Source organism: Lissotriton helveticus, chromosome 5_1, assembly GCF_964261635.1.
Source record: "Lissotriton helveticus chromosome 5_1, aLisHel1.1, whole genome shotgun sequence".
In the NCBI taxonomy this organism is placed as follows: Eukaryota; Metazoa; Chordata; class Amphibia; order Caudata; family Salamandridae; genus Lissotriton; species Lissotriton helveticus.
In genome coordinates, this window is record NC_136065.1 from 1,341,663,319 (window position 1) to 1,341,683,134 (window position 19,816).

At 44.3% G+C, this 19,816-nt stretch overlaps 1 protein-coding gene across 1 annotated transcript in view; it reads left to right on the forward strand.

Moving 5' to 3' along the window:
* PSRC1 (proline and serine rich coiled-coil 1) overlaps positions 1–19,816 on the forward strand; it is a 437,095-nt gene that overhangs the window by 339,440 nt on the left and 77,839 nt on the right. Inside the window, exon 6 of the mRNA XM_078644212.1 lies at positions 17,555–17,827. Coding sequence (XP_078500338.1) covers positions 17,555–17,827 — 273 coding nt within the window. The remainder of the gene's footprint in view (positions 1–17,554; positions 17,828–19,816) is intronic.

The window sequence follows — 19,816 nt, forward strand, 5'->3', positions numbered from 1 at the left end:
TACATTTGATCTGTTAAAAAAGAAATTTGTTTTGGATCAGCACGATTTTTTTAAATATCTACAAATTAGAGATTTTATTTTAAAAAAGGGTGGTGGCAACTCCGCATTCCGGAAAATACAATTAATTGAAACGATTACACAAAATAATACAATTAAAATTGGGGAAATATATACTAATCTGATTACCATGTTGCCTGACGATTTAGATAAACATATCCAAATTTGGCAGGATTTGTTAGATATTCCAGAATCCTCTATTCAGATGGGTTTTGATCATTGTCAATCAATCCTAATATCTACCAAACTACAGGCATAATACTACAAGACCTTTTTCCAACTCTATTATACACCCAAAAAAATAGCTAAGTGGAGTACAGGCAAGGGGACTCAATGTCCTAGATGTTCACTACCGGAAGCTGATTTAATACACATGTTAGCCACATGTAGGGAACTCTATATTATAAAACAGGAGGGATCCACTTTTATCTCTAAAAAGTTTCAAAAAAAGATAGAGATCGCTATTGCCGAAATTGTATTAGGGGCTAGTGTTGATACACGACCGTTGCATACAAGGGGCTTGATATATGTGGCAATGGCAGTATTTAAAGTTTGTCTTGCATCAGCTTGGCTTCATTTATATCCACCTACATTTCAACAGTGGCAAGTACGTTTATTGGCAACTTATAGTTTGGAAACTGCAATATATAATCGAAAGGGCCGAAATAGGAAGAAGATAGGGCTCGAAATTTGGAAACCCTTAGCACAATGGATTGAACATACAGGTTAAACAAGGATGTACAGGATGTAATTGTTTCTTTTTTAGATCTGTGCAAATTATAATTTTTGTATAAATTATTTGTTTATTCTAACCTATGGTTATATATTTATGTTTATGCTTATATATTCATTTGATTACCGTGCCAGTGTTAGGGTTGGGGCGGGGGGATGGGGTGTCTGTTTAATGTAAAATATCAATAAAGACTGATAAAAAAAAAAATTCCAACAGGGCAAAGATTCTACCTGCTACAGACTAAGTATTGTATTAAGTCTTAAGTTATTAAACCGAATTGTCTCAAAATGACAATTACTACTTAACATAGAAGACTGTGTACACCATGTATTAAGCTATGTACATGCGCTTGTTTTCCTTCAGAAGATGAGCTCTCTGTTAAGTTTTCACCACAGTATGAAGGCTGCAGGTAGTGTAATCTTTAAAAATCTGGAGCATCCTGGAACTTGTCACCACCGTAGAGACGGCTGTAGGCGTGCTGAACACCGCACCCGCGAGAGATGAGTGGTGAAGGCCCCACCGTGCTCCTACCTGCCTGCCGGTCATCGTGAACGCGGGGAGTCGCCCACCTGTGACCATGGCCCAGATTTCAGCCTACCTCGACAGTGGCTTTACAATGTACCGTTTTGGACTTCAGGGTCGACGAGACACACCATTCCTGTGAAACCGCAGGGGGCGGGGCATTGCGGCCCGTTGACTTATGTGGACCTATGCCATCCCGGAGCCACTGCAGTGGAGTCACAACTAGGAACATCTTGGAGGGGGTGCCCGTGACTGGAAGGGCCTGGTTACCTGTGGCGTCACACACTGGCCTCTCCTCACCTGCAAACCAGGAATGAGCCTGCCTTAAGCGGTAAGAGGCCTGCCGTGCTGCGGCCAGCAGCTGTCACCTCCACAGGGACTTCTGGTCCCAGGATTCACTGCCCCTGTAGGAGGGGCTTGGCTGCACATGTGCTAAACGTGCTTCATCACTCCTGCCCTGCAGGACACCTTGCCAGCAGCTGTCAGCTCCACAGGGGCTTCTGGTCCCAAGATTCACTGCTCCAGGAGGACTTATTGATAAGTGGACCCCAGCTTTGCTTGACCAGGTCCTGTCTCCTAGGCTTATTGGGACGCTCCCTTGCCATTCTTTTCTTTTTTGAGTAGAGACACAGGGCTGGTGAGATGGGGAAAACGTAATGTTACGGAAGGGGCTCCTAGGGCCCCAAAGGAGGAAAAAAACGCAACCAGAAAAGGGGATAGTGGTGTAATTGACAGGATAGACTGCTATTGTTAGAATGCACCAATATTATCTCCTCTAACCCTGGATTAAACAAATCAAGCTCAACAGTTCCTTCAAGCGACAAAGTAAAGTGAGTTTACAAAATGTTTGAGAAATCATCTCTGAACATTCAGTTGCCTGTGCCTATGAAGATTGAGGGTTCACAGCACCTTGTCGGTCCCGAGGAACCGCTAGCAATGCAAGCGGAACAAGGGATTGAATGTAGTAACAGATATTCTATCCTGAGCACAGATGACATTGAGGCCGAGAGTCTTGCAACTACAACTACAAGGAGGGATTGTATGATGCTGAGACTATTACAATGCTACAGAGTTTGATGGGGGTTATTGAAGAATTAAGAGTCCAAGTTAAAATTCTCCTTGCCGCTGTGGGAAAGCTTAGAGAGGGCATTATTAAAAACTATATGTGTTGTGTGGGCAGGGAAGAGGGTGGCAGGAGGAGATGAAATACTAGCTGTGGCGATGGCAAAAGCCCACAGAGTCCATTGGATTTGTGCCACCCCTGCCCAAACATGGTCTTTCAGCCCCCTCCAGATCTACTCATGAAGCAAAGTTGTTGGAGAACAAGTGGGGTAGGGGTGCCATCATGGCTGTCATGTAGAGAGAGATCATATGAGAAGCCCAGGGATGAATGCACAGCGCAGTGGAGGGGGACTCGGGGGCCCTGTGTAATCCTACCTGCTAGACCCGAGTGGCGTAGGGGCGGAGCAACCAATAATGAGATTAATGCCATGAGGGGAGGTGGTGTAGGTGCCATAGTTGTATATCTTGCTCATGTCCCTAAGTTGCCCTTCGGTTCATGGGAAGACAAGGATTCCCTGATAATTAAAGTCACTTACTAGTTCCGTGAAATCAGACACTGTCATCAGGAGTGATATTTTAAATGTAGAGAGGCTTTCGATTCCAGTTGGCACACAAGATTTAATTCGGGTCTCTCTTAAAAGGAAGGATGTAGTGGAGGGGCTAATGGCAATTGAAGCCCGTACAAGCTCTACTGCACGTACTACCATCCAACTTAAAGTTTGATCTTTTGACACTCCAGTGTGCTAAGGCAGATAGGGGGACAGGTGAAGAGACTAGTGGAACTAGCAGGGTTTCTCCGTGACTGGAGCCTATGGCCTCAAACTGACCGTGCAGAGGTGCAGAGATGGGGGGGTAGAGAACTTGCTGATACACTAGTCCCAAGCAGAGAAAAACCCCAAGGTGAGGGAGGATCACTCAGGGCTCTATAGCAATTGATCGAATATGCAGGAAGTGCCATTGGTAATTAAACCTCACAATGCGATTATTGATAGAAATATTAATGTTAACTATACTCCACTGATTGCTTTACAGATGCTGAAAACCCTGGTAAGAATTGCTTCATGGAATGTAGCAGAAAGAGCTAAACTATTGCTTGACACTGAGTGGGGCAAATTCATCTATATTTCCGATATATGTCTATTTCAGGAAACTTGGTGTCTTACGCCATTTTATATAAGTGGGGGATACAACTTTCTTTGTAGAAGCAACCAAACCCACAAAGGGTAGCCCCTCACGGGGGCTGGCCATCTAGATTAAAACTTCTCTTCGATGTAAAATTAACACATTGCCTTGTGATTCCAAAGATAATCTAGCACTTAGGCTACTGTTTCCTTCTGTGCCTTCCCTACAAATATACAATGTAACAATAGAATAAAGGCCAGAGATGAAGAAACAACAACCATTAACCAGCTAGAGCAACTGCTATTGAAGCAAGGAGGGAAAGACCCCTCCCTGGTGGCAGGAGACTGTAATTTAACTTTTGAACCAATGAATGCTTCCCCATATGATTTAAGATACGAGATAGATAACCAATGGGGTATTCTGCACTTAGAACTCCCGAAAGTAAGATGGACTCCAAAAGCAGGTCAGCTGCTGTTACTAACACATGATTTCTATAGTAGAGCAATAAATGGTAGATGTCTCTCCGATCGCCATGGAAAAACCACTTTCAATAGACTGGGTCACTGTAGCAGAATTGATTACTTTTTGCACATGTCGATCTTTGGCCTGCTATCAAGGATATGTAAGTGATAGATCGAGTACATAGTGACCATATTGCCCTTAGTATGACATTATGTATTAAAACAACTTCACATCAGGGTGGATGGGGTAAGTGTGAGATTGGAGAACTCCGGACCACCAATAATCTTAGATCTATTAGGTGGAACTGGGTAACAAAGAATCCTTTAGGCATTGACATTATTAAGGGAACTGTCATTGCATATTGTGAGTTTCTGCCCAACCTCCCCAGTGAGCTGAGAAATGAGGAATTGTCAAAAACCCATGACAAGCTGGGGGGAAAATAAGGGAAGTGCTGGGAAAGGATAGAAGTAAAGGGAAACCCCACCCAAAGTTTGAGTCTTGGTATAATGGTGCTTGTAGAGTGGCAAAAGGTGAGCTTCTTGTGTCAATCAAAAACTAGATCCCAAGCTGAGATCGTCAAATCTAGGGCACACCATCAGAAAGTGCTTACAAATGCAAAGAGGGAGTGGGAAGATTCGTTATGGTTAAACTTGCAGGAGGCTTTGGTAAATAAGAACACCAAGACATTTTGGAGAGTAACAGCTTTGGCCTCATGTGGAAGCAAGCCAATGCTTGATTTCTGCATTCAACCAGATGAGAGGGTAACACATTTTAGTCAGCTGTACTCAAACAAGTCTAGGACAGCGAATGCTAGAGGTGTCTCATTAGATAGTGGTGCCCCCTCTAAGCCAATCAATTTTTGTAAGTGAGACTGTAAAGGCAATCAATTCCTGCATTCCAGACAGTGCCCCAGGCCCCGATAAGATACCTAGTGATCTCTATAGAGAAAGCCCAGAAATCTGGGGTCCATATATCAACCTGATCTCTAACAGCGTCCTTGCTGGTATGGACATCCCCAACTCTTGGAAGTTAGCTGAAATTCTTACCATCTTTAAGTAGGGTCATTGTGCACACCCAGCGAACTACAGGCCTATCAGTCTCATAGACTCTCTCAAGAAAATCTTTTTTAAGCAGGTGCTTGATCATCTTCAGGATTGGATTGGATTTGTGAAGGGAACATAATTTCAGAGTGGCAGGCAGGTTTTAGATCAAACGTCAGTACTGTAGACCAGATGTTTCATTTTATTTGTATTTATTGGAGGGAAGTGACCATCAACCGTGGCATCTAATATGTTGCCTTTATTGATATACGATCAGCCTTTGACATGGTTCCAAGAGACAAACTATGGGGACTACTAGAAGGAATGGGAGTTTCAGCTTCCCCTGTGGGTACCTTTGCCCAAGTGAGGTGGGGAAAGGATGGGGCATTAACAGAGATGATCCATATTGACAAAGGGGTAAGACGGGGGGGCGTGTTTACACCCACACTATTTACTCTGTACATAAATGATGTACTTTTTGAGTAGGGATGGGTGTGATTCACCGAAAATAGGAGCTCAGGGGGCCCCTGCACTCCTTTTCGCAGATGAGACACTGCTTATTTCTAAGTCGTCCCAGGGGCTCCAGCAATTGTTGAATGACTTCCAGGCATTTTGCCTGGAGAGGGGCTTGGAGCTCAATGGTTCCAGGACCAAATGTATGATTTTCTCCTCCAGACTAACAACCCAGTGTAGGAGGCAGTTGCTTGAGGGGGATGTCCCTTTAGAAGTAGTGGCTGAGTTTGATTATCTTGGTCTGAAACTTACAAATAACATATGTTGGGCCCCCCAGGCACAGTTGTCCCTGGTTCAACAAACGGTAAATATAGCTAAAATTCACAGGAAAACCATATCTAGAAGGTGGCTCCCACGCCAGAGATTTATAATGTTAAGGCTTTAGGAGCTGTTTTATATGGTGCGGAGATACGGGGTTGCACAAATCTTAATAACATGTCAGTAATAGAACACACATTTCTTGGATCTCTGCTAAATCTTCCGATGAGCCCCCCTATTGAATCCACTTTATTTGGCTTTGGCCCAGAAAAAATTACCCACAAAATCGAGCTTAGATTGCTCATGTTTTGGCATCGACTACAGCACTAGAATCTTAAAGGGTGGGTCTCCGTGATTTAATGTCTCCAAAATGTGTAAGTAAGGTCTTGTGACTTCGCACTCTCTTACAGAGGTTAAGCCTCGACATGTACTGGGATCTTCCAGAGACCCTGTGTCAAATTCACAAGTCCAGTCTCAAAGCTGCTTATTGGGGTAGTGTTGTGATTGACAATAAACAAAATGGATCACTCTCTGCTGCTTTTATTGATTTTGAACCGACCCCTTTATTTGATAGCACTTTAGATGAAATTGTCCCTCCACTAGCAAGAAAGTTATACCTACAGTTGAGGTATTGATGCCTACCTGTAAAAACTTTTACAAGGAAGTGGTGCAAAGTATTGGGCATGGTGGATGAGAACTGTATTTGCTGCCAAAGAGGACCCGAGTCACTTTTAGCATGTTATTTTTTTTGCCCCTTGTATAGACAGTCTAGAGCTAAATGGATAGTGCCACTTTGCAGAAACCTGCATCTTAGAAAGCACCAGAAGACGTATAGAATTCTGCTGTCCGATACATCTCGTATCGTATTTTGTATTGCCAAGTTCTTAATGGCAATGTGGTGGCGTGCTAAGTGCTCCCTTGGTGGTCCTCAGGCCGCCTCCTTTTGAAAGGGTCCTTTTATATTCTATTGTGCCATTTTGTTTTGTGTAGTACTTTTTTGATCCATAGTGATTGAAATCCATCTTTACTGACTGACTGAGTATAATCTTTAGCACATTCATGCGTTGCTTATTGTAAGCGGATACTGTCTTTTTTGCCAAGTGTTGCTCGAGTGTACATTGTTCTTAGTACATACTTTTTAATACTCTGTGGTGTATTTCTCATGAGTTTTACTGTCTGCAAACAGTCTGGTACATGGTAAGCTCTCTCCATATACTGAATACTGTTTACAGTACTCACGTCTTTACTTATATCAACTTCATTTCTCAATGTAGGTTCGGTGCCAGACATGGGTTTAATACAGATAGCTGTCCATAGTAGGGCATTCCATTTGGAACAGACGTTCGGTATTTGCTGGAACTTGGTTTTCTCTGAATAGTTGTATACAGATTGATCATCGTATGCAATTAGGGTTTCCCATAAATCTGTGGTTCATTGTTACTGTGAACTTCGCTACCCATGAAGTGTAAGTATAGGGTCAATGTGGCCAGAACGCATGCTTTCTACACCTAAGGGAGTTGTTAATGTATGGCATTAATGCTGCTTCATATTCTTCTGAGCTATTTTGTACTTGCATTCCGAGCTCTAATGCTATACTCATTTATAGAAACTGTGTACAAAATAAGCTTGGATGATGTCATTAGTGAAGTCATAAATGAGGTTGCAGAACATGTCATGAGTGCTGTAACTATAACATACTTTAACCTTAGTTTTTTTCAGTAAATTTCTAAGTTTTTTTTTGTTTTTTTAAACCGATCTTTTTATCTCACCTAACTCAGGCCTCAAGAAATCTACTTGCTCACTCACTATGGTGAGTCAGATTTTATGAAGGAGAACTATTTTTAGGGCCTACTGTGTGAATGAGTTGTAAAGATACCTTTAAATCTTGTTTTTATCTTGTCACCTTTGTTCTGAATTAGACGGAGGTCAAAAGTCAATTTGTCTTTGTACAATTAACTTTGGAGTCTAAGAAAGAAAATCACGATTTTATATCATGAACTGTCAGAAAATCGTGCCATAGAAAGTGTGAAATGGAAGGCTGTAGTTTGTCAGGTTGTTTCCAACACACAACATTTAAATATCTAATAAGTGAACTGTACAAACATTTCATATTATATTTGAGTATGAAAGCACACCTTTTTGTAACACTCTGTGATGAAAAACAAGATTTTAATAGTATGAAAACAAATCAGAACACTTTACTTGGTGAAGTGCAAATGCTAATCATTTTTGCTGAAACACAATTTCCAAAGATTGTTTATACACTATATAGTTTTAGCAGTGAACCTGCTTGTTAGTGCCAAAGTTTGAGGCCATATTAATAGAAAATGTGCTGTTTGTAAATGACAGTGCACTACCACATCATGCTTTAGTAATATTTCTATTAAAAGTAGGTTTTTACACATGAACTGAGAAACATTTTTCCCCTGCCCTGATGGCAATGCTATTAGTGAACTAAGAGGCAAATCAGAAGCCATATGTACCCTATATGTGACCTAGATATTTTTTATTCTATATGGAGCAAACGTTTAGTCTATTAAATCAAACAAAGCAGGTTTTTTGTACAGCAGAAGTGCTAAACTCACATATTTGAAGGTGCTCTTGTGATAATGAAGAAAAAGTGGCTCTAAATAAAATATTTGCTCAGGATCACACTATTTGGGAACAGTTTACAGGGCAAGTTCGTTAGAGTTTGGTCCAGTAGTTATTAGCCCTTCAGGTCTAGTAACATTTTTATAATTTTTAGAGGCCTGTAACTATGAAGTCATGGTGTCTTGAGGATTGGGTAGGGGCTGTGCATCCCCCCTCTCCCCTTTCTTTTATTTATTTTTATCCCCATGGGATTGCAGCATTTATTTGCCAAGTTTTTTTTTCTTCTACTTATCTGGCCCTGGGCGGGGGAGGGGGGGGGGTGTTACATCTGGGGTCAGGCTAATCCTAAATCCTGTACTGACTGCCAGCAACATTTTTCACATGTTGCTGGCTGACAAACAGAGCACTCGCTCCTGTGGTAACAAGATTGCCCACAGGCCATTAGCTAAACAGCATTATGTTTTTTAAATTGGGGGGGACTACGTGGTCCGCCTCCCTGAGCCTAATGATGCCCATTAGTCCTTGGGGATCCCAGGGCCTTATGTTTTTTGAGACGGGAGGAGATCTATGTGGCTCCCCTCTTTGAGCCAAGCGAGAGTTAACAGTAAAGTCCGCTCCCAGCAAGCGGGAGCAGGAAAACTTTCCTGCTCACGCCTGCTGGGAGTGGACTTTTCATCTGTTTTCCTGATGAAAGAATTGCTCCCGCATGCAGCGAGCACCATTTTCTGCTGCTCCCTGTGTGCGGGAGCAATGCCTTATGCCAGATAAGTTATGCTTATCTCAAGAAACTATAATTTGTGCTTTAAGGTAACTATAACTTTTGCCCTCACCATGCATGGCTACTACTCCACATATTACATTAGTAATGACATCTTAAATGAAATCATTCATTATATAACTGCAACATTTGCAATAAAATCAGTGATGCGAAAACCGTGCATGAGCATGCTCGAGTTATAGTTATCTCAGGGCACAAGTTATCGGTTCTTGCGATAGTTATATCTATAACTGTTGAATTTCTATGGTTTTGTGTGTGTAAGATCTAAAACCAACTATAAAGCCCCTTGAACCTTTTTTTTTTTCAGTGAATTTCTAAGGTTTTTTTAAATTCTGTTTCTGAGGGATACATCTGCCAGTGGATTTCTCACCTTGTGAATATCCCCTTGCGCCAGCAACATTCGGAAATTCTTTTTGTAGCTTCGCGCCGACGTGGACGACGTCACAGAGGCACGACACCGTGCGCGACTCGGCGGCCTCCACGACTCCATAATAGGCCCATGCCGGCGTGATGACAGCAGTTCCCTTTTATCCGCGTCGTCGACGCTAACGGTTTCTAGGGGTCCTCTGTAGCTGTTGGTAACTTTGTTACTGTTTGTTTCATTTCGGTGTCCTTTTGCTTCTTTGTGTCGAAATGTCCACAAAGAAGACTGGATTTAAGCCCTGCGGAGAGTGCGGCAAGATGATGTCTATGACTGATCCGCACGAGTGCTGTGTCTGGTGTTTGAGTTCGGACCATGACGTCGAGGAATGTCCATCCTGCAAGAAAATGAATCCTAAGGCTCTCCTTGAGAGGGAGGCGAAACTTCTTGTGGCAAAGTTGAAGAGCAGGAAGGACAAGAAGAGGTCGAGGTCATGGACTCGTCGTTTGAGGTCGAGGTCTGTCTCAAAGTCGCGCTCGAGGTCGTCTTCGGTGCATGCTTCGAAGTCATCGAGGAAGAAGCACAAGAAGAGATCTCATGAGTCTCGTCGTCATTCTGGGAAGGGCTCGAGCTCGAGACCGAAGTCGCAGGTGAAGTTACTTCGCAAAGAAGTGGAGGCTCCGACTCCGGAAGTTCAAGTCTCCGAAGGTGAGGCTTCGCCTGTGAATTCCCCTGTTCATTCACCGAAGCCGTTGTCGAATCCTTCTCCGGCTCCGACTCATTCTTCTGACCAGGAGGGTGAGGGAGATGAAGAAGATGGAGGAGAAGAGGAGGCTCCGTTGCCTGCGGGTTCGTCGACCCCGGTGCACCAGCCTGAGGTTGAGGTCGAAGTCGAGAAGACTCTGCTCCCTCGAGAGCAACCTGTGGGCTCTTATCCAGCTTTACCTGCTCTAGGTCAGGACCCTACTCAGTTCCTCTATGCTATGTATGGAGTATATTCAAGAGCTATGTACCCCTCTGGTGCACCGGTTGGTCCCACGGGTCCATTAGCGTACAATCTGGGTATCCCCCAGTCTTATGCTCCTGCGCCTTTTATGCTGGCTCCGACGCCGCCTTGGCTTTACTCGGCGCCGCCGAAGCCTTCGACGCCAAGACCATCAACGCGACACCCTCGATGCCTATGCCGAATCCGATCCAACCTCATGTTCAGCGGCCTGGTCCTCCGGCTTCGGGCTCGACGCCGGCCCCGGCTCCGACTGAGTCAATTCCGGATCCGTCGACTTCGTTCATGAAGAAGAAGTCGAGGCGTGAGGCACAGAGGCTTCTGGAAGAGCAGAGGTATCGTGATGCAGAAATGGAAGAGGGTGAGCTGCATTATTCAGAGGATCTATTCAATGATCTGAGAGAGGCTAGTTGTCTTGAACTGTCCCCTGATTGGGATTTGGCCTCTATTTCTGACGCCCCTTCTAAGGATGTGACACCTTATCACGTGGTCATAAGAAAGGCTGCAGACTTGTTGAATTTAACTCTTCCAAAAGCAGAGTATAAAGCTAATTTACTGACTGAAGTCCTTCATTCGCCTACCTCTGTGGTCGAGCCTATGCTCCCTTTTAATGATGCTTTGGCGGAGCCTATAACTGAGGTTTGGAAAAGACCGCTTACAGCCCCTGCTGTTTCGAGGGCTGTTGCAAGAAGGTACAGGGTGGTGCCTGGTGACCCGGACTTTTTATCCACACTCCCCTTGCCAGAGAGCTTGGTTGTGCAGGCGGCCTGCTCGAAAAAATCTGCAGGTGCTTTTCCACAGGTTCCTGGGGATAAGGAATCGAAGAAGCAGGACCAGGCTGCTAAAAAAGTCTTTTCTTCGGCAAGCATGGCGCTTAAATCGACTAATGCAACTTGTCTAATGGGACGCTATATCCATGCGTTGATGGATTCAGTAAAACAGCTGGTTCCAAAGCTTCCTGAGGAGGATAGGAAGGATTTTCAAGAAGTGATTGTTGACACTCAAGCTGCCGCTAGACAGGTCATTCAGATTGGTCTGGACACTGCTGACTCAGTAGCAAGAGTGATGGGTTCTTCTGTGGCAACAAGAAGAGCGGCATGGCTTAAATCATCGGAGTTCTCTGCTGATGTCCAAGCTGCCTTGATCGATTTGCCCTTTGATGGGTCAGGTTTGTTTGGAAAGAAGGTTGATGCTGCCCTAGAAAGATTCAAGGACAGTAGAGCGACAGCGAGATCTTTGGGCCTGCAGTCCAGAGGTACTTCCGGAAAGAGGTTCAGAGGTTTTGGCAGATCTTCCTTTCGGACCTACAGGCAGCCTCAGCAGCAGCAACAGCAGCAAAATATGCTGTACAAGTCGTACAGAGGTAGGCAAAGAGCTCGCCCTAGAGGTCGTCAGGCCTCCTCCTCTTCTACCTCTTCCCAACTCCCTGCCACCACAGCAAAGCAGCCCTAGATTTGCCATTCCGGATCATGTGGGCCCAGTGGGGGGCCGGCTTAACCCATTTTCTACGGGATTGGGAATTGATTACTTCGGATCTTTGGGTATGCTCTTCCCTTTTGGGAATTTCCCCCCAATTACCCTCCGTGCCAAGGTTTTTGTGCGGAGGACCACCTGCTGCTCTTGCAGGAAGAAGTCCTGGCTCTGTTCAGAAAGGGTGCGATAGAGGTGGTTCCAGAGCAGGAGATGGGTCTGGGGTGCTACTCCCGGTATTTCCTGATCCCCAAAAAGGATGGCAGAGTTAGTCCAATCCTGGATCTCAGGATCTTGAACCTTTACCTGAAGCAGGAGAAGTTCAAGATGCTCACCCTTGCGCAGGTTCTTCAAGCGCTGCTGCAAGGAGACTGGATGGTGTCGATCGACTTGCAGGATGCGTATTTCCACATCCCCATTCTGAAGTCGCACAGGAAGTATCTCGGTTTTACGGTGGAATCGCAGCACTACCAGTTTGCGGTCCTTCCGTTTGGTCTTACTTCTGCGCCTCGAGTCTTCACCAAGGTGATGGCAGTGGTGGCTGCACATCTCAGAAGGTCAGAGGTTCCGGTATTCCCTTATCTGGACGATTGGCTGATCAAAGCAGAATCTCCAGAGAAAGTGCTCCATCATCTGGAAGTCACAACTCAGTTATTGTACAGGTTGGATTTTTCAATAAATGTACCCAAATCTCACCTGGTGCCCTCCCAGCGCAACCTGTTCATAGGTGCAGTACTGGATACTACTGTATGTCGGGCATTCCCTCCTCCACAGCGGATTCGCGACATACAGGAGCTGATTCCTTTATTTCACAATGGAGCGGTCGTTCCAGTCCTGAAGGTCCTTCGTCTGCTCGGTCTGATGGCTTCCTGCATTCTGTTGGTCAACCATACACGCTGGTATATGAGGGCACTCCAGTGGTGCCTCCGCAGGCAGTGGTATCAACACAACGGAGATCTCAGGGAGTCCATCAGGATCTCCAGAGAAACTGCAGCGGATCTGTCTTGGTGGAGTGTGGAGGGCAATCTGTCTCAAGGAAAGCCTTTCCAACTTCCTCCAGCGGTGGCCACAGTGATAACAGATGCGCCCACTCTAGGGTGGGGTGCTCATCTGGGGGATCTGGAGATCAAGGGTCTTTGGTCTCCACAGGAAAGGTTGCTTCACATCAACCTTCTGGAATTGCGGGCGATACGGCTGGCGCTAAAGGCCTTCCTTCCTCCCTTCCCTTCGTGGTCGATCGGTTCAAGTCCTGATGGACAACACCACCGTGATGTGGTATGTCAACAAGCAGGGAGGAGTAGGGTCGCAGTGTCTCTGCAGAGAGGCTCTGCGTCTCTGGTCCTGGGTTCAGGATCATCAGATTTGTCTGATGGCAAATCATCTGGCCGGAGTTCTGAACGTGCGTGCAGACAGTCTCTGTCGGCAGTTCTCAGGCGACCACGAGTAGAGGCTTCATCCAGAGGTAGTTCGTCACGTCTTTCGGACGTGGGGGACTCCTCGGGTGGACCTGTTTGCCACTCGCGAGAATGCTCACTGCCCGTCATTCTGCAGCCTCCAGTTTCCGATGCAGGGAGGACGCGTTTCAATTGAGTTGGGACTCGCAACTCCTTTACGCGTTTCCTCCCATACCCTTGATTCCTCGGTTTCTGAGGAAGATTCGCCAAGACCGGGCCCAAGTTTATATTGGTCGCCCCGGATTGGCCAAGAAGGGTGTGGTACACAGATCTTCTCCACCTCTCCTCGTGCCCGCTGCTCCGTCTCCCTTGCAGGGCAGGTCTCCTCTCTCAGATGGAGGGGCAGGTTCTATACCCCCACCTCCAGACCTTACACCTTCATGCCTGGAGATTGAACAGGGCAACCTGAATTCCTTTTCTCTCCCACATGATGTGGTGGATGTCATTCTTTCGGCCAGGCGTGACTCCACTAAGTCAATCTATTCTTACAGATGGTCTAAATTTGTGACTTGGTGTGGGGAGAAGTCTGTTGACCCTTTGAGGGCTCGTTTGTCCGATATACTTCTATTTGCTCTTTCTTTAGCGCAGCAAGGTTTTGCTATGGCTACAGTGAAAGGTTATCTTTCGGCTTTGTCTGCTTTTCTCTGCCTGCTGGATCAGCCGTCCTTATTTAAATCTCCTATTGTTTTAAGATTTCTGAAGGGCCTTACAAATAAATTCCCTCCTACTCCTTTTATTGTGCCTCAATGGGACTTGAATCTGGTGCTTACTTTTCTAATGGGTTCCCCTTTCGAACCTCTACATAATTGTCGCTTGAGGTTGTTGTCTTTTAAGACGGTTTTCCTAGTTGCAATTACCTCGGCAAGGAGGGTAAGTGAGCTGAAAGCTCTTAGTTCAAAGCCCCCATTCTTGACCATCCATGCTGAACAAATGGTTCTTAGGACCAGGGCTGCTTTTCTGCCTAAGGTGGTGACTCCCTTCCATCTAGGACAGTCCATTACCCTTCCTACCTTCTATCCTCCCCCTCACCCTTCCGAGGAGGAGGAGTGGCTTCACCGTCTGGACCCTAAGAGGGCGGTGAGCTTTTATCTTGATAGGACTAAGGACTATCGTGTTGATGACCAGCTGTTTGTTGGATTTGCTGGTTGCAAGAAAGGAAGAGCTGTGCACAAGCGCACACTTCCGAGATGGATAATTCTATGCATCAAGATCTGCTACGCCCTGGCTGGTAAGGAACCTCCAGAGGGTATAAGAGCTCACTCTACTAGAGCAAAGTCTTCAACATCTGCTTTGTCTAGGGGTGTTCCTGTTGAGGATATTTGTAAAGCGGCAACTTGGGCCTCTCTCCGCACTTTCGCGAAGCATTACTGCTTGGATACTGAAGCTAGGAGGGAAGGCCACTTTGTGCGTTCTGTCCTCTAGGATTTTCTGGTATAGGAGAGTGGATACCCTCCTCCGGGAGTTGGGACTGCTGTGGGAATCTATTCACAAGGTGAGGAATCCACTGGCAGATGTATCCATCAGAAGAACAAGTTACTTACCTTCGGTAACGTTTTTTCTGGTGGATACAGTATCTGCCTGTGGATTCCTCACTGATCCACCCGCCTCCCCGTTGTCCACTCTTCTATATCTGAGTAACTGTGATGTTAATATGTTTTTATTGTTGAAGGAAAGGTTTTATTTTAATTGCTTTTCTGCATTGGTTTGACACTATGTGTGTTATCTTGACATTTGTGTACTGTGTATATATCTACTGATGTTGGTCCGTCCGTGTGCCTCGAAGGCACAGAAAAAAGGGCGGAACTGATGTCATCAAGCCGGCGTGGGCCTATTATGGAGTCGGTGACGTCAGCGGAGTCGCGCGCGGTGTCGTGCCTCTGTGACGTCGTCCACGTCGGCGCGAAGCTACAAAAAGAATTTCCGAATGTTGTTGACGCAAAGGGATATTCACAAGGTGAGGAATCCACAGGCAGATACTATATCCACCAGAAAAAGCGTTACCGAAGGTAAGTAACTTGTTCTTCCTAACTATAACATCCCTGTAACCTTTGTTTTTGTCAGTGAAAATATAAGACAGAGGATAGTTACTCACACATTTTGCAAAGTCTTCTGTGATTCTGTACATTGGCAAGACAATCCTGTGCTTATGACTTAGATAAGGATTTACCTGGCAGAAAACTAGGATTACAGATAAGAAACATTTCCTTTATTCCTCTGCAGTAGGTAAAATTGGAATAAACTGGTGTTTTGCTGAAGTGTAAAAGAGATGGTGCCCTTTTAATTTATCTAGACACCTGTGGCATACAGTATGGCACAGCAAGACCCAGGCACTGCACTATGTCCTTTTCTGAGTGCATGTTCTGAAAACTGAAAAAATTATTTTGTTTAAAGGTGCAAAAAAACATGGTAAAGCACGTTATTCTTTTATAAAGAGGTATTTTATATTTAATATATATCATTTATCATAAAATTGCACGAATCTACTCATGCCAAAGTCCGGTGGGAGAAGCAGGGTGAGGTAACTGAACGTTTCCCTGTTAACAAGGGAGTTCGGCAGGGGTGTGTTCTAGCCCCTACCCTCTTCTCTTTGTTTATTAACAATATTATCTCATATTATACTGACTACCCTATGGATACTCCCACTCTCGCTGGTTCGAGGGTACCTCTTTTAATGTTTGCAGACAACACCTTAATTTTGTATAAAACACAAGTCGGTATGCAAAGAGCCCTCGATAGATTCGGTCTTTTTTGCAAGGACCATGTTCTTGTTGTCAATGTTGACAAAACAAAGTTCATGGTGCTGCATAAGTATAAATCTGTCAAAGCTAGAGTAAAAATGAACACCGAGAATCTTGAACAAACTGATTCTTTTATATATTTATGTGTTACAATGGGCAAAAGGATGAATTGGAAGCCACAGGTGGATTTGCTAGTCCTAAGGTACAACCAATTGGCAGGGGTGCTTCTGAAAGAACATCATTTATCTCAAAACAAACCAGTTCTCCCATTTTAGCTATATACCATAGGAATAATTTATGGTGCTGAACTATGGGGGTTTGATAATGTAGCTTCTTTAGTCCAAGCACAGCATACATTTCTGAGGGCATTGATCGGCCTCCCTCAGTCTACCCCTCTGAGGCCATTATATCAAGATTTGGGATGTATTTCGTTTGAGGAGGCCGTTTGCTTTAGATCTCTTGCCTATTGGCGAAGGCTTTGGACTACCCCGGAGTTAGCACCTTATGCGCAAGCTGTTAAGCATATTAGAAATGCTGATAAAACTAATAAAATATCTTGGTTACAAAGGATTAAGGCTACATTAGCGGATATGGGTCTCACCCATTTGTGGCATGACCCAGAAGGAAATATTTTCCCTTCAAAAAAAGATTTTAAAGCCTTATATAGGGACATGGTAAATTTGAAATGTATTTCCCATGTGAATGCTACTTCACAAACCGGTCTCTTTCTGGAACATAAAATTGATTACAGGTTGGAAGCCTACTAGGACATTATAATGAGTCCTGGTGATAGGAAGCTCTATCATCAATTTAGAGTGGGCACTCTCCCCTTAAAAACTTTTTCAAGTAAGTGGGGGACGGTACAAGACTCAAAATGTTACTGTTGCCCCTGCATGGAAGAGACTTCATCACAAGTTCTGTTTGTATGTCCTGCATATAAGGGTCCTCTCCATAAATGGCTCAAGCCAGTCGGTGCTAAAATAGGAACAGGATCTTGCCAAACTGCCTTACGTATCTTGAGAACTGATACAAGTGAGGTCATAGTTATTGCTATGGCTAAATTGTGGAGCTGGACTGGGGTACTTAGAAGGAACAGGTTGCAGGCATTATGTAACTGATGTTATTTGACATGGCTTAATAGTTTGTATTTATTAACTTGCACATGAGATTGCGGTCCTTATCCAACCCTATGTATTTTTAGCCTTTTAACTTGATATGTTTTTTTATGTGACCTTTTATGAATTTTATTATGTGATTGTTTTAAAAGTGATTTTTGGATTCTTAATACTGTATTTTATGTGTATTTTATGATTGTTCAAATCAAATAAAGACTAATTGAATTGATCATATTTAATATATACTCTACTTTCTTTATTCCAATTTTCACAGAGATCGGTCTAATGAGACCTAAAGCCTTTAGTTCAGCAGTTAACTCCCAACCACCGGTCACTACTTCCACAAATGAAAAGCAAGTAAGAAATACAGGGATTCCTTTACCAACAAGCAAATTACCTGTCTCGTCAATTCCAAAGTCAATTGGCCTCAAAGCTCGATCTATAACCCCTGGACTGGTAGGACCACAGCCTAACTTGGACAAGCAAGCTGGAGCACGCTTTGGATTGCCCAGGCCAACATCAGCTCCTGCTACAAAAGGACCACACGGTAAGAACCATGACTGGTATTATTTCTTATATCTAGCTCAAAAAAAATTTGTTCTTACCAAGCTGCCTCAAAAGTGTTGTGAATTATTTAAAAAATGAGGAACGATTCAGTGTTGGGTACTAAAGAAATTTTCCTGTGACATTCATCAAACCACGTTACATTTCTTCATATAATGCTTATCAAGGATTTATCCCTGAGAATTGGTGTGTGTACGAAGGCTGTAGTTGTGTATATTATTTCTAGAACATGTGACTTCAGATCTTAATTGATTGCGAGTAAAATGTCTGATAAATGTCTGTGTAAATCTGATACTTGTTTCATTACTCTAGTATTCAGCGTCTTACTCTAAAACAGTGTCATCTACTTCAGAGAAATACGCCTCAAATAAGCAAAACAGATCTGTTAATGGTGAATATCTATGACAGATTAGCAAAGCTATGTTTAAAGTGACTGACTTCAGGATATAACTGTGCTCACAGCTCAGCATTTGATCGAGTTTTTTTTCTCCTTCGTGGCTTTCTTGTTCTCTCTCCTGTTGGAGATTTACAAGTTGAAAAAGAGTTTGTCATTCTGGGCAATTCTCTCAGCAAGAGCAGATATAAACAAAACGTGATTCTCTGTACTTGCTGTCCATGGTGCAAACTTTTCTGTTTCTTACAGCGTCGAATGCATAATGAATTAAAAGAAACTGGTGTGCTTCGCATTTCCTATCTTTTCATGACTTTGAGAGGTGATTTTTTGGACAAGTGAGATACAAGCATTTGATTTTCTCTCCTGAAGAGCAAATAATTATCCAGGGTTGTTTTTTATTTATGATGAATGCTGCACGAATAGCTCATGAAGAAATATCACTGGCTGAATGTCAAACATTACCTTTCTTGCAATTCACCATTCTAGCACCATGTGACGTCGATCTCAGATCTGCTAGGGCACTTGCGCAAGCTGTTCTTAGAACGGCCAACTTTTCATTATCACCTTGCTGGACATTTTGCATATGTGTAGACCCTTTCCATGCATGGACACTCTTTCCATGTACAGACACTTCAGAATACATTTGTTGGGGAATATGGGGGGATTGAGCCACATAGCTCATTCTTGTGGTTTAATTCCACAGCCTACTGCCCTAAATCAGGCTATTTTAAAAGATATAACTCCACTGGAAATGTATCGAGGCTGTCATACTTCATTTGAGTTCCTAAACATTTACTACCCCCTAGAGTATGCCTTGACTACTCACTAATTGCAAAAAACACAGTTGATGGACAGAATGTAGAACAATGTCATACATTCACCCCAGTACAAGGATCTGGGCCTAAATCCATCGTTTTTTTGCACTCCACACCACCCTTGGTTAGACACTGGCTATATGCAAATCAGCTCTGACCCTGTGCCTCATGGGAACAGTCCAGTCCGAACTACCAAGCCATGTCTTTCCCAGACCGGAATCAAGCATCCAAGGACCGGTTTCTGGCTATCAGCCTTCATCAGCCTGGATAGCTTGACTCCAGTGGCGTGGAGAGCCTGGGACTCACGTCTGAGCATCCCCAGCCCACTCAGGGTGAAAATTGCAAAAAACACAGTTGATGGACAGAATGTAGAACAATGTCATACATTCACCCCAGTACAAGGATCTGGGCCTAAATCCATCGTTTTTTTGCACTCCACACCACCCTGGGTTAGACACTGGCTATATGCAAATCAGCTCTGACCCTGTGCCTCATGGGAACAGTCCAGTCCGAACTACCAAGCCATGTCTTTCCCAGACCGGAATCAAGCATCCAAGGACCGGTTTCTGGCTATCAGCCTTCATCAGCCTGGATAGCTTGACTCCAGTGGTGTGGAGAGCCTGGGACTCACGTCTGAGCATCCCCAGCCCACTCGGGGTGAAAATTGCAAAAAACACAGTTGATGGACAGACTGTAGAACAATGTCATACATTCACCCCAGTACAAGGATCTGGGCCTAAATCCATCGTTTTTTTGCACTCCA